The 16,267-nt window shown below is 35.5% G+C and overlaps 1 protein-coding gene across 7 annotated transcripts in view; it reads left to right on the plus strand.

Moving 5' to 3' along the window:
- The window catches only part of SGCE (sarcoglycan epsilon), a 67,438-nt gene that overhangs the window by 22,912 nt on the left and 28,259 nt on the right, over positions 1-16,267 (plus strand). For 5 of the 7 annotated variants that reach the window (XM_065883425.1, XM_065883422.1, XM_065883423.1 and 2 more), the window contains 4 exons: positions 2,857-2,979; positions 4,829-4,986; positions 10,927-10,999; positions 15,346-15,544. In XM_065883425.1, coding sequence (XP_065739497.1) covers positions 2,857-2,979; positions 4,829-4,986; positions 10,927-10,999; positions 15,346-15,544 — 553 coding nt within the window. The remainder of the gene's footprint in view (positions 1-2,856; positions 2,980-4,828; positions 4,987-10,926; positions 11,000-15,345; positions 15,545-16,267) is intronic. The other 2 variants (XM_065883427.1, XM_065883428.1) reach the window with 1 other exon arrangement.

Consider the following 16,267-nt stretch of genomic DNA (forward strand, 5'->3'; position numbering starts at 1 on the left):
ACGTTCTGTTGGGTGCCCATAATTTAAACTGATGCTACAGAAAGGAAGTATTATTTTCACAAACAAGACATAGTGGCTTAGTCATTTTCCATTTCTAGATGATGAGTGTGTCATACATCTGTATCATGTTTTTCTCAAAGTGAATGGCCTACTATACTTACGGTGAAGCAGGCTTTACTGCAGAGTTGCCAAGGTAACTGACCAGCAAGTATGCAGTTCAGCAGATTGCAGAAAGGCAGTTTTACACATGAATAAAGAAATGTGCATGTAATCTTAAAACCCAGGATGGCCATGGTAGATTGTGGTTTGGCTCTGTAGATTGTAGAAATGTTGTTTGTTGTTTTTTTTGTTTGTTTTGTTTTATGAAAGCAGAAAGTGAGATGTTCTACACTAGTCCTTGAAGTGAGGTAATAAACAGTGACAAGTACCCTTTTATGGTTCTATTTTAGGCCCTGCCATGGGCCATATAGAAAATAGGACCATTTCAATATTATTAATATGAACAACTTTTCTTTTTGATTTAAAAGCTAGCTTTTACCACCTTATGTCAGCAAAAACTACGGGAGACTGTTAGTGGTTTATAATGTAAATGGAGGATGGTAACCCATAAACTGCTACACACATATGAGAATTAATTTAGGTTACAAAACTGAAAATGAAGTTAAGTATTATATATATTTAGAACACAAACATAAGAACTGTGTTTCCCTCTACAGTGCTTTGTATTAGAATGTATTCATCCATTTATAAAATTATTCACGTATGCCAGACACCTTCTAGGTGCCGAGAAAATAACAAAGGTAAATAAAGTTCAGTGCTGGACTTAAAGGTGTTTTTAATCTCTAGAAAGAATAAATTGGATAAGCTCCAAAGAGATTCCTTTGAATTATGCAAAACATTCCTCTGCCTTGGATGTAGGATTGTGATCTAGAATTTAAACTCCTTTCTGTATAGAATGAAGTAACTTCTCACCAGGAGTTCACAGCTCTCCATAATTTGACTCATCTTCCCAGTTTTCCTACCCCCTACCAGGATCTAGCGTTACTGGCTTAATTCCATTTCTTGAAAGGGCACTGCAGTATCCCACTTTTGTGTCTTGCACATTTCAACGCTGAAATTGCCCATCTCTGAGTTTCAGAATCTTGCTAGCACTTTAAAAGCCATATTGAATTCTACTTCTTATATAAACCTTTCCCAGGTCTTTCCAGCTTCCATTGCTCTTCACCATCTTTCCGGGTCTTGCCAGAGCAGTTTGTCTCTCTGGGGTCATACCTAGTTAGGGGAGTGTTGGTCTCCCAAACCAGATGGTGAGCTCGTGAAAGGCAGGGACTGGGTCTCCTTCATCTTCACATTCTCCACAGCACCAAGCATTCAGCGGATGCCATGGAATCCAGCTGGTGAAAAATCTTTAATTCTCATCCTTACTATTTTTCTGTGATTCACTTATTCTTGTTTTTTTGGAACGGGACCATTTTCACAGGTGAGTAAATTGCTCTTGGGTAGAGAATGGGTATTCTAAATGCCATGGGAATGCTTACCAGTGCTAGTACAAAACAAGTCAGGAAAGAACGAGTCTCCCTATTACCTAATTTAAACCTAACTTGCCACTTCCTTCCTTCTGTTACCACAGCCTTTGAAGTTGTGTTTTTAGTAGTAAAGCTATGGATACATGAAGCTACGAGCCAAATATTTTAGTTCAGTTCCCCATTTTTGGCAGCCATCCACAGAACTGTAGGGGCAAGTTTTCACAGATAAAGAAACATTTTTGTGGGAGTTCCTATTTTTATGCTGAAAAATTCACTGTCAGTGATTTTGCCATCCAAGGGCTTTTAGTTAGTTGTGAGCCCGGGACTGAGCAGCCTTGAGTTCTTAAGGTTAATTACTACATTTACAAATCCATCAGTGACTAAGAGAAAGAACTTGCCTGATAGGGTTTATCTGTTTAAAAATTGCAGCCAGTAGCCAAACAGGAAGATAGAAAATCAAAAGAGATTGTAGAGGTGACAAGGGTAATGGCAGTATTGTGTTGGTGGAGATGATGATATCAGAGGAAAAAAAACGATAAGTTGAGACTAATCAAACCAATTTGGTCATTTTAATGTACTCACATCATGTATCTTAAGTAACCAGTAAATCATGAAATCTGCCCCATCTCACTTAAAGAAATGATTTGCACTGAATTTTGTGATGTAATTGTTATTGCTTATTTAGGAGGTAGCATAATAGACTAGATTGTATGTGTGAATTATTAAATGTCGAGATCAGGTAAAGAGGAATAAATCATTTCCAGGAAAGATGGGGGAATAATACTCAAAGAAAGAGTATCCAATGCATTTTTATAAGTATCAATATGTATGAAAGTCACCTTACATATATCAATGGTATTATGTAGTTCGATATGCTCTGTCTGGCAAACAGTTAATACGGTGGAGATTGTTACCATTTAAAAAAAATGACTTTTTGTACTTTGCTTTGAAAAAAGAAAAAATGTACTGTAGCAATTATATAGCTGATCAGTTCTCATGATGTATTTTGTTGGTAATAATCTCCATAAAAATTACAAAAGAGATTTCATGGATGTCTTTATTATTTAATAATAATTTAAAATATTAAATATGCCTAATTCTGCTTACATAATATTTGAAAAGTCTATAAACACAGCAAGTTGAGAGTTGTTCCATGCTTTGTCCTAAAACCACTCCCCTTTAAAACAAACTTCTTAACAATCTTGCATGTTGCTTCAGTTTTCTCAGAAATTTCTACATAGTGAAACCCTTCTTTACAGTGTAAGTGAATTTTCAAAAGCAGAGCTCATTATTTGTCTTTCTGTCTCTTATCTTCCCTCTCTGTTTTCAGTGTACACTATTTTCTCCAAGGTGCACTCTGATCGGAATGTCTACCCATCTGCAGGTGTCCTCTTTGTACATGTTTTGGAAAGAGAGTATTTTAAGGGGGAATTTCCACCTTACCCAAAACCTGGTATGTTCTGGCGGGAAAAAAAGTGGTTAGTTTACTAAATTTTTCTTTTTGTTCAATGTGCGTAATCTAGATGATATATGATCAAATATTACTGACATTACTGGACATGGTCTGGATATGTGATAAATTGATTGTTATAGAATATTTCCTATTTTAAGATTAGAAATTTAATTACCGAAGGAAATAACTCATTTTTGAAATCTAAAGAAAGTGTATTTCTGATTTCCTAGTCTTGAGTTTTGTGCCTCTGACAAATGATCTACCTGTATTCTCAGAGAAATAATTATAGATGTACAATTACAATTTTACACATTAAGACTTAAGAATCTTACAGAGTACATTGATTTTTGGAAAACTATACATATGTTGTAGAAGAGATTGAAATATGGTATTAAGAAAGAGTTCTCAAAAAAACTTTTACAATATGAGATAATTTTATATAACTTCATAATCGTATGATGGAGATTAATTTTTCTTCAAAGTAATACCAGTTACGAAGTCCTATTTAATTTACTATCGGTTTAAATTATGTTATGTTGGATTGTCACAAATGCCATCAAATTAACGAAGATAGAAAGAATAGCAAGAGAAAATACATTGTTATTATGACTTACTTAAGTAACAAATAAAAATGAATTTCTGAAAATTCCAGCATTAGAATTAATATAAATATTATTTTTGTGGATTATATGATGAATAGCATACCTGAAAACACTCGTAAAATATAGTTAAGCATGTTCTCACCAGCATTCAAGAAACAAGGCAGTCTTTTTTCATCAATTACTTAAAAAATGTGTTCTCGTGAGGGGCATTCTCTTTTTGCAAAACTATATAGCTAAACCTTGTGAGCAGCAGCTTCAACACTGGAGAAGAAAATGTAGTTAAGAGCATACTTCTGGAGTCAGCCAAGATTAGATTCTAGTTTCAGGGGCTTCCCTGGTGGCGCAGTGGTTGAGAGTCCGCCTGCCGATGCAGGGGACACGGGTTCGTGCCCCGATCCGGGAAGATCCCACATGCCGCAGAGCGGCTGGGCCGGTGAGCCATGACCGCTGAGCCTGCGTGTCCGGAGCCTGTGCTCCGCAACGGGAGAGGCCACAACAGTGAGAGGCCCGTGTACTGGAAGAAAAAAAAAAAATTCTAGTTTCACCACTTAATATGACCATGAAGAATTAACATGGAAAATTACGTATTTCATCAATAAAATTAGGGCTAATAAGCGTACTACTTTCGTTGGTATGTTTGAAAATCAGATGAAATAGTGCCTGTAGAGGCCAGGCACATGCTAATAAAATGACACCATTATTATTTATTATTAATAAATGTCATGTTATTGAAGTTCTTTTGGACTTGGATTTGGATTTTTTTCAACTCATCCTCCATTGTTTTTAAATTACATTATTTTTGTTTTGATGACACTTTTATAATTTTGAGATATCCCTTAAGATGAGTTTGATAGTGCTCAGAGTTTCATGAAAGGAAGGTTTCTCAGAAGAATGAATGCATCAACATGATTAGGGGATTTTCCTGAAAGATAGTTGTCTCATTGGTAGAACTTTTCCACTGCTATGTGACCTCCTCCCTGCAAAAAAGAAAAGGAAATTTACCCCCAAATTGTATGAATATGCTTTCTTTGTTGAATCAGATTTCTAGACTAACTAAACAACCAAAAGGATATTTTTCTTACATGAGGCCCTAATCTAAATTCCCAGATGGATTTTATTTTGGTGTGTATTTAATTTGCTACAAATGTTAAGAAAAAAATTTTTAGACAGACATATTTTTATTGAAACAATCAAAGCAACATGTGAAAATAACTGTCTTATATCTTACTTTTGTGTTTCTTACCTAGGCGAGATTAGTAATGATCCCATAACATTTAACACAAATTTAATGGGTTACCCAGACCGGCCTGGATGGCTTCGGTATATCCAAAGGACACCATACAGTGATGGAGTCCTATATGGGTCTCCAACGGCTGAAAATGTGGGGAAACCAACAGTCATTGAGGTAATTTACTTAGAAAGAGCAAAATTATATTCTTGATTTTTTTGTAATTTGAGTTTCAAATGTTGTGATTAAAATTACATGGCAGTGGTTTTCAGTATTTTATGCATGAAAACACACTAGATAACATTTGGAAATGTACCATTCCTTTCTGTTCATCTACAGTTTTTTGTTTCAGCTTTTATATAAAAAAGCGTCGTCTAAATTAGTGAAAAAAATTAAAAGGTATTTAAAAGAAATAAATTACTGTGAATTCTATTTAATAAAATGAACAAAAACTTAAAACACTTATTTTCTCCAAATTTTAATTTCAGATTTCATGTTCATTCAGTCATTAAGGAGACGTCTTTTGAGCCCCTACCATGTGCTGAACATTATGATAGGTGTCCGTGGTAGAAGGATGAATAGTAGCTGTGCTCTGCCATGTCTTACAGTTCAGGGGTTGAAGCACTGAATGGAAACCCAAACTTAGCCAGCACTGACGTAACTGTTATAATAAGAAGGGGCTGTTTGATGCAGAGTTATAAGAGGGTAAATAGAAATTCACTAAGTAGAAGGAAGGCTATTTTAGGCAGAAGATGCAGCACATCAAAATCTTGGAGGCATAAACATAACCACATAGTCTTAGAGAACTACAAGTGTGGCTGGAGGACAGGATGCACTCCAGAGGGCAAATGATGGGAACGGAGGTGTTGATGTTGGTAGGAGCAGATCTTTGAGGGCTCTGTAAGCCATGCGGATATGTTTGACCTTTACTTTGGGAGTGATGATGGTGCTATAATTAATCAGATTTTTACCAGTACCTAATATCATACCTGGAAGATATTAGAAGTTGAAACAAAAACAATGATGACATCAAACTTTTAATGGGAATTAATTTTTTTTTCATGAATGGATGTAAAAGCTAAAGGTGTTTCACTCTTTACTATATCTAACAAAATCAGAATTATAATGGCCATTAACGGCAGGAGAGGCCTACTATAGTTTCATGCCTAGATGCCTCTAGGATCTTAAACTGGAATTTAACTCTTCAATTCCATAAAAGCTTACTGGTAGTGACCAGGGCACCAGCATAGGAACTGCTAGTGGAATTGCCAGGAGTTTGCATATGTCCTGCGTGGCATGTTTTCTACCACCAAAAATTTGTAGAATTTCTGTAGATTCTCAGGAGATTACATGCTTTGAGGTTTTCTCCAAAGTTTTAATCAGCCGTGGACTCTGGATTTGAGCTTCCATGCTGGCTGAGAGAAGGTGTTTCTTCATTTGAAGTGAAGTTTGTATTAACATGACATTTCAGTGATTTCTATCTATAAATCTGCTTTCTTAAGGCAATGTTGATATAAGATAGAAATATATGTAGATGTAAGAAAGAAAGTTATTTGGAGTTATTGTCAAAATAATTTTTAAAATACTCAGTAAAGTTACAAAAGAAATATATAAATGTAAGTCACCACCTTGCTAGATTAAAAAAGAAAAACACAATCACCTTGAAGATTCAGAGAAAGCATTTAATAAAATTCAACACCTATTCTTGATAAGAAAAAAATAACTCTTAGCAAACTAGGAATATAAGTGAACTTCCTTAACCTAATAGGTTATTTATCAAAAATAATAGCAAACATCATTTTTTAATGGGAAAACACTAGAGGAATGCCATTTAAATTCAGGAACAAAACAAGAATGACCCCCTGTATCACATCCATTACAGAATATATTAGAAGTCCTATCCAGTGCAGTAAAGAAAGAAAAAGGAATTTATAACTATTTGAAAGGAAGAAATGGAATAGTCAATGATATAAAGAGTCTATAGGCTATTAAAATCTTCAGAAAGCCTAGCAGTAAGCTATGGGATCAATATAAAAAATTTAGTTATATTTATTCATTAAGTACAAGTACTGAGAAAAATACATGTTTTTAAAAGATACCATTTTTTTTAGTAGCAACAATATTATAATGTACTTGGAATAAATCTAACAGAAGGTATGCAAGTTCTGTATGGGAAAAATGATAAAACTTTGTTGATATTAAAGAATGCCTATATAAATGAAAAGATAGTTCATTCAGGGATAGGAGGACTGAAAATCATGAAAGCATCACTTTCCCCCTAGTTGATCTATAGATTCAATGCAGTTCCAATAAAAAAATCTCAGTAGGTTATTTCACGGAACTTGGCAACTAATTCTAAAATTTATAAAGAAGATAATAAAGCAAAATCAAGACATGCTTAAAGAAGAATAAAAAGGGGAAAGATTTCTTTCCTTTCCAGATAGCAAGATTTATTGTAAATATGTAGTAATCAATCATAAGTTTGTATTGATACAGGGATAGACAAATTAACCAATGAATAAAATAGGGAGCCCAGAGACAGGTCCATCTACATAAAGAACAATGATGTATGTCTAAAGAGATGCTGCCAGAGATCACAGATTAGGGAAAAGGAGGTCAATTTATTGACTGGTGCTCAGCATATGGCAAACATAAAATTAGATTCTTACTTCACAGGAAATACAAAACTCATGTCTAGGTAGATTAAGGATTTAGCAAAAATTTAAACTATTATATAAAACTGTCGAGGAGTATCTTTCTGAGTTTGGGGGAGGGAAAGATATCTTAAATAACACCTAAATTTTTTTATTTAAGAGAAAAGATTGATAAATTTTACCATATTAAACTTGTGAACTTCTGTTCATCAAAAGAAAACATTAAAGAAAAGACAACCCACAAGCTGGAAGATGATATTTTAAATATATATAGCTGACTAATGATAAGTATGTAAAATATAAAAAGGACTCCTACAATTTCAATAAGAAAAAGACATGAACAGACATTTCACCAAAGAGGAGACATCAATGCCATTTAAGTAAAGAAACTTACTCTCCTCAGTAAGGAGGAATATTCAGTTTAGAACCTCAGTGAGAATTTTATCCTCAGTAAAGGTCATTGCAATGGATATGGGCTGGAAAACGGAATATTTCACGTAGCTGAGTATCACTATACCCTATGATCTAGCAGTCCCACTTCCAGATATGCACTTAAACAATTGCAGGGAATTCCCTTACGGTCCAGTGGTTAAGACTTGGTGCTTTCACTGCTGTGGCCTGGGTTCAGTCCCTGGTCGGGGAACTAGGATCCTGCAAGCCACGCAGCATGGCCAAAAAAAAAGAAAAAGAAAAAAAAAGAAACACTTGCAAATGTCCACCCAAAGGCATGCACAGTCATGTTCACTGAGCAATGTATGTATAGGAAAACACTGGAAACCCACAAACCAGTTGAGATCCAGAAGTCCAGCAGCAAGAGAATAGATAAATTGTCGGGTATTCGCACAGTGAACATTTATAGCAGCAATGAACTTAAGCTTGCCTGGCAACATGAATGAATGTTTTTAACATAATGTTGAAAAAAACCAAACAAACCTCAGAAGACTGCATACAGTTTACTATTTTCATAGGCGCTCAAAACCCAGAAAAATGGACAATATATTTTAAGCATACATGCATGGATAATAAAACTATATTTAAAATGGATGGGATGATAAACACAAAATCCAAAATGTTTACTCTGGTTGGAGAGAGGCAAGAGGCTAGGGTAGGAGAGAAACACGTGTTGAACCAGGATTCACAGCAGTGCATTATACCTTACTACCAACATACAATGTTATGAATATGTATCAAATAATATCTAAAAAGATGATGAGGGCTTCCCTGATGGCACAGTGGTTGAGAATCTGCCTGCCAGTGCAGGGGACACGGGTTCGAGCCCTGGTCCAGGAAGATCCCACATGCCGCGGAGCAACTAAGCCCGTGCACCACAACTACTGAGCCCAAGCTCTAGAGCCCACGGCCACAACTACTGAAGCCCATGCACCTAGAGCCCGTGCTCCACAACAAGAGAAGCCACCGCAATGAGAAGCCCACGCACCGCAACGAAGAGTAGCCCCCGCTCGCCACAACTAGAGAAAGCCTAAGCGCAGCAACAAAGACCCAGTGCAGCCAATTAATTAATTAATTAATTAAATTTTTTTAAAAGCTTATGAAAACTTAGCATATCTTTCATCTAACACAGTATTGATTTATCTGTAAATAACTCATTTCTACATCCATATATAATAACATTTTCAGTGTTTAAAAATATTTTAATAATATAGTCAAAAGATTTTGCATATCTTAAACTAATATTTAATCATATATATCCACTAATTAATTTATTCAGTAGCTACTTATTAAGCATCTAAAATAGATCAACCACTATTTTAGAAATAGGGGATCAGAAAGTGCACAAACATGCATGCCTCTTTGCTATGAAGGGCTTCACATCATCATGATAAGTAGAATTCGACTGAGGATATTACAGTATTTAAATATCTCATTAGAAGTCATAGAAGAATTGCATTCTGTTACAGCTGTTAAAATTAAGCATTAAATATAAATTCAGGTAATAAAATTCTTCCTCCGGATTCATGAAAAGTTCTTCACTCTCTTGTGTAGCCTCTGATTTAAAAACACTTATTAGAATTTATGAAATTTACAATAATGAAATTTGTGATAATTATGGGAAGGCTAGCCAGAAAAATATTGCCATTAATCTGAAAATGTTTAATCTTTTTTTCTAGCATTAGCTTTGAGATATTATAACAAATAGTATCTAGTATTTTTTTTCCACTGAGAATATTATTAAATTTTTTGCAGGGTAAACTTTTAAAATCATGAGGATTCCCAAATGTTTTTGCATTTCTTCATTTGCTTGTGAACAATAATGCCTTGTTAATTTTAATGACTACTCTTAATTTTAGTGTTCAGTGTGAACCTAATTGATCATGTGTCCCAATGGAGAGCAACAAAGAAATCATTAAATCCAAAAGAAATTTGACAGATTGTGGAGAGATAAGTGCTTTTATCTTTGTGGAATAAGACACATTTCAGAATATGTACTTTGAAATATTGTTAAAGGTTTGGAATTCTTTATTCCAAACTTCTGATTTTCACTGTTCTCTCAAATAATATTTCTGATGAGTGTAATGTATTTTATTTAAAGCTCATATGTGATGCTATTAAAATCTTTGATACTTGTTTTTAAATATGCAAGATATTTCTTTTCAGTGTGCGTCAGTTTTGTCTTTCTTGTCTCAGTGTCAACTACAGCTGCAGTTATGCCAGAAGGCTAGTGCTGGGATGCTAAGACGTTTACACAATCATTGGGGGTTTTTTTGAGGTACTGCAGGCCTGTGTCTGAGTGATTTAATATCTGTTATAAAGTTAATTATTCCTTGATTTTTGAAGCCATATCCTGTTGTTGGCCTTTGCTTTGTTTGTTGTTTGCAGTGGCTGTTTCTGAATTGACTTTGATGTAAGTTCATTGGCTCTGCAAACATTTACTAATATTTGACTCTGTGAAGGGATTGATTTGTGTTTTTGAGCATTTGCCATCAGCTTCTTAGACTGTGATCCTTACTGCTCTACTCCCATTGTGAGACGTGATTTCCAAAGGGTTCGTGACATTTCTTGACTGGTTGGTGTGCAGAGATGTGCACAGAGATGTGCGTGTTTTAAAGTGTGCTTTCTGGTATGATCCTTAAGCTCCATTTAAAAGTACACCAATATATTGTTTTGGCTTTTTTGAAATTTTAGAACAGCTCTGGTAAGTAATTCGTAATGGTTAATCCATTTACTAATGATGCATCTGCACTGCTACTGGCACTTAACAGTCTTCTATAAAAGGGTTTTTCTGATTTTAACTCGTTTTAGCATGTTAAATATACCTAATTATCTGTTTTCCCACAATATGGCTAAAAGCTCTGGATTCTTGTCCAGAGAAGGAATATTTTGTAAGTATATAAACAAATAATGAAAATGGAAAGAACGACAATTTGTTTTCATTTTGTCCTTAATGAATTTCGTTTTCCAAATAACATTTTACTTCTTTAATATGACTTTCTTTTTCTAATAGATAACTGCCTACAATAGGCGTACCTTTGAGACTGCAAGGCATAATTTGATAATTAATATAATGTCAGCAGAAGGTAGGTATGGAAAAATATGTTGCTGATTGTTTCCTTATTTGCAAGAAGTATTTCATTATATTTTATATGTATGTAAAACATAGTTAAGGATTTTAAAGGACCACATACCTACTATAACTAATGAAATAGTAAAATGTAGAAAACTAAACAATATTTAATTCATTATAAAATATCACGATGTGTTTTGGTGCTGAAAACCTCAGGGTAGGGAACCAAATGTAGAGGCCACTTATTTTCTCCAGGCCTTGGTTAAATCATCTGTAAAGTGAGACTAAGAATACTATTTCTCTCATAAGTCTGAGGTAAGGATGCCATCATTTAAGTCTCAAAACGTGCTTGACGTAGGGCTGATCGTAGAATGCATGATTGGTATTATTTTACTTTCAAACCTATCATCGGTGGTAGTTCGGTTGTATATGATGATAAAGAGTTGTTGATGGACAGAAATAAACCATAATTTGGGTCGCAGTCTCCTTTCTAAATAGCTAATCATGCATCTGTAATTGCTGGAGTCCAACAACAATTTATTGTTACACATGCTTGAATTGTAAGTGATGCCTAAGGATTTAGAAGGTTAGGGACACAGGAGAGATTCCAAGAATTACACTCTCAAATATTCTGATCCTGTTTTGGCATTCAATGGGAAAAATACATACCACTAAACACTTTGTGGTTAAAGTTTATAAATCATGGGATACTATACCAGATATCATTTATGAGGGTGACAGGAGAAGAACTGATACAGCATTTTTCCCCCCAAAACAGTAAAACAGTTGTGCATCCTGGGTAGGAATATTCTTACTTCTATTTACTAGTATGATTGAAAACAAATAAGCAAACACAACACATTTTATCAGAGCCTACTAATTCGGAATTCATAATAATTCAGTAAAGGCTGAGTTAAAAATTACCTTTACAGTATATGAAAGAAAGCAATTTCGATAGAATTGATAATGCAGTACATAATTGGGGAGAAGATTGCTGGAAGTTTTTGAAACCCTTAGCCTGAGTTTTTTTTCCCCAGGCATTTTAGCTGTAATAATTGCAGACAACAAATGTGCTAGTTTAAAATTTAAAATGACCTTCATATATGAAAAGAAAGTCCAAGTACCAGTTCCTTTGTCCTGGACAGAAGACTCTTTACCCACTTTTCTACTTCCCAAGGGCTTTTGGAAGGTATTCATGTTTGGATCAAGGAGATTTTTATTCTTGACTCCAATTGTAATTGGATACTTGTATCCAGTCCAAGCTGTCCTTGTAGAATTTGGAATACCTTTAATGAGCAGAATGGTTGCGAAGTTCCCTTTCTCCTTGGGAATCCATCAGTTTAGTTATATACTTCCATTGCAGCGGGCTTGGACCACTAACCTCACTATTATGCTCTCAGAGGGGCTCAAAACCCTTTGTCCGGTATGGGAGCCCCTACAAACTGAAAGATAGCCAGGTCTCCAGTTTTGAATCTCCTCCTTCTCAAGTCTGGTCTCAGTCCTGTCAATACAGAGTACACAGGCATCTGTCAATACAGAGTACATGGGTCCACACACATGTACTCAATACATAGTACACATGTGAGGACCCATGTTCAAGCAGATACTAATGTAAGACTGTTAGATGACTGAAGGATTAAAAGTTGGCATTAGGGGCTACTTATTTAAATCAGGGTTGAGGGAGCACGAGGACGTGGGTTTTGAAAGTCTCCTTTTACATAAGGGTCAGTGGCCCAAACTCTGAAAATCAGTGCACCAAATGGCAGGCATTTTTCCTTGCTTGTCTCGATGGAATGCATGTGGACACTAGGACGTACATCTTTGAGCATGGCCTGTACACATGCCGTTTCTCCCGGATAAGGTTAGGAAAGAAGTAACAAGGGTTGAATATCCGGATAACCATGCTCGGTGCAACTCCCTGCCCAGCAGTCTCCTGCTCCGGGAGACCTAATGGGAAATTAGTCATGTAGAATCATACAGCATGGAGCTCAAGGAGAGTACATAGAGTGATTCTCTAAATTGGGTTTAGTGCCTCAGAGGCCTGCCACCAATCTGTTGGCTACTGTTCCCTTGGCCTCTGTGATATCCAAATATAGCAGGCACGGGATTTCCCCAAAGTTAGAAAGCTACTGTGACTCATCTCTGGGAGGCCTGGCAGCAGCACTTGGCGGGGTAGACGGCAGGCAGCTGCACAGCCTGGAGCCTCGGAGGGCGTGGCGGCCGCAAGTCTCAGAAAGGAGCCACCGAGGGTCACATGGATTAGGGAAAGCCAAGTAACAGTTCTCCAAGGAGTAGCACTGATAATAAGGAAAAAGTTTTGCACGCTTTTTTAGAAAAATTTCACTGAATGAAATTAGTAGATGATAGACTTCTAGCATACCCAAAAACTGTACTTGGTATTATTTATAAATATTATTTATTGCCAAGAAACTGTTCTTCATGACATTTTTCTGCATGACTGTTTCTCAGTATGGGGAAAAATGTAGCATGATTAAGCTCCTGTTTATCTGTATAAAACAGGAAACGTATCAGTATAAAACAGGAAACTTATCTACATAAAAGAGAATAAACATAGCATATTTTAGAAGATTGCAGATGGGCTATACATCAAACAAATCTAACAAAATCATAAGCAGAATAAATTACAGGGTAGGGGATGAGTAAAGAGCCTTCTGTGATTAGGGCTTTGAAAGACTTATTCTTTAGGGAGAGACACCACACTCCAGAAAACTCTCCTGAAAACTCGAAAGCCAGAATATCTCCTTGATTTCATCTCTGGCATCAAATGTCCTTTAATATTAAAGAGGCTTGATAATAAATGAAGTCATCAAGGTTTCAGTTATTTGTCGTATAATTTTAGTTTTAGTTTATTAAATAAGAATGGAATAGTACATGAGATAAAAATAGTATAAGAAATAAGAACATATAGTACATGAGTTTTAATGAAATAAGTCAGAGGATATACCTAATATAATTATTGTTGGGGACTTTAAATCCGTGTATAGTCCAGACGTATTTTTTTTCCTTTTAAGTAAAGTGCAGAATCCAAGTAATTAACTTGTGCATATTATTGTAAGAATTGCTAAAGTTTACCATTTTCTCAGTTCTTACTCTATATTGGGAGCTCCATTGAGCACTTTATATATACAGTCTCTTTTAGCTTAGATGAAAGTCATATGAGGTAAATTCAAATGATCGAAAGATCAGCTTCCCTTTCTGAACCTATGGAGAAAAATACAAGTACCTGTTTACCTTCTGCTTGTGAGAGTTAAATACGGTAATTCACCTCTTTCCCTTAGCTTGGCCTGCCTCGTAGTAAGTATTAAAAAAAAAAGTAGCCTTTATTCTTACAGAAATATTACTAAACAAAAAGAAAGCTATCCTTTGTCTTAACAGAACAACCAGAACACAGGAAATGATAGTTTGTAATTGAAGAGTAACATTTGAGAAGCTGAAATAAATTATATTTATTTAAAGTTTCTTATATTGAGAGTCTGAATGGGACATTGGGTTGGTTTAAAATATTCATTTTGGCATCTTTAGAGGGAAATCACTGATGAGACATTGGGGAAGGAAAAAGCGAACTCAATCTCTAACAATGTGAGGTATGGAATTTCATGAGAAATTTAAAATATTATTTCTCTAGAATATTTAATTATGGAGTGATCCAAAAAATGAAATAGCTATGATTTCAAAGTTCTTGTTGAAAATACAGTCAATATTTATTTTAGTAAAATGTGATGTTTTAGCATGCTCTAAAAAGATCAGTAACACTGCAAATTAAAAATATGGCTTTCCATATCATATATAAGCAACCCACAAGCAAGTATAGATATTTTGCCATGTCTTCTCTATTTAGAAAGGATGGTGCTGTGTTCAGCCCCTCCTTTGTTCAAATGGGAAATAGCACTACCTAGGATTGTAACGATTAAATTAAACAATGTATTTGAAGATCTGTCAGCTTGAAAACACTACAGGTACAAAATACTTTTCTAAGTTCTGGAAATGCTTCTACCTGAGTACATTGACAAGACAAGGAGGCCGGCAGGTCGCTGGCAAGTTAGCGACAGATTTGAGATTTGACATTTTTTTTCTTGTCCTTTTTATTTTTTTTCTCTAATTGTGAATTGCTCTGCTGTCCCTTAGATTTGACTGCATTGTAGATAAAGTTCTGGGTCTAATGTACATCGTGTTTTTAGATATATCCTCTGTTATATAGAAAGCCTTTAAAGTCAGTAATAATATCGTTCCCAGAAGCCAGGATTGTGACAGAAATCAACAAATCTCAAATGGTTCTTTGTTTCCCTTTCAAAAGACTACTTCATTAAAGATATGCATACCCTTCTTCACCAAAATTAGACTTCCCGTTACCGTATCAAGCAGAATTCTTCATTAAAAATATGAACGTAGAAGAAATGTTGGCCAGCGAGGTTCTCGGAGACTTTCTTGGGGCCGTGAAAAATGTGTGGCAGCCAGAGCGTCTGAACGCCATAAACATCACGTCAGCTCTAGACAGGGGCGGCAGGGTTCCGCTTCCCATCAATGACATGAAGGAGGGGTAAGCAGACTTACCTTAAGTATGGATTTTTAAATATGGTGATCTTATCAAACTTATTATAGATGGAAGATGGCCTATTGCATTTTTCTTTTTAATAAGAAATAGTTATTGTAAAGATATGAAAAAACTAGCAATTTTCTGTATTGACAAAGAGATTTTATAGCTGATGTTCCAGGTCCTGTGAAATCTAATCATAGATGAGGATCCACATCATAAATTACAGCACTAAGTCTTTTGTACCTTCCATAGAGAAGCTGTTTATTTAGGGTCCTGAATTTCAAAGGAAGTTGATGCCCCAGTTATCAGCTGCAGAAGGATGTACAAACTGCTGTAACTTTATTCTAGGAAACTATTTCTTCGCCTTTAACATTCTTTCCACCATGTGGTGGTGATTGATGGCTGGGGTGGATTTGAAACCCATTCCTAAAGCCTGGCCTTGTCACTCACAAGCTGGGTGACACTGGGCAAACTGCTGCACTCCTCTGGGCTTCAACTTCCTCATCTGCTCCAATGGGGACTATACTCTCTCCCTCAGGGTTGTTGTAATGATTAAAGGAGACAATGCATTTGAAAGGGACTTGTCTATTCTCAAGCCTTACAGATTCAGAGTATGACTTACATTCTTATAGAGGTTATGAAGCACTCCTTATGCCTGGGTACATTGACAGATCGAATCTCAATGTCAAATGAAATTTTGCTGTTTAATTTCTGTTCCGTAAGTTG

Source organism: Phocoena phocoena, chromosome 9 (genome assembly GCF_963924675.1).
Source record: "Phocoena phocoena chromosome 9, mPhoPho1.1, whole genome shotgun sequence".
NCBI classification, from domain to species: domain Eukaryota; kingdom Metazoa; phylum Chordata; class Mammalia; order Artiodactyla; family Phocoenidae; genus Phocoena; species Phocoena phocoena.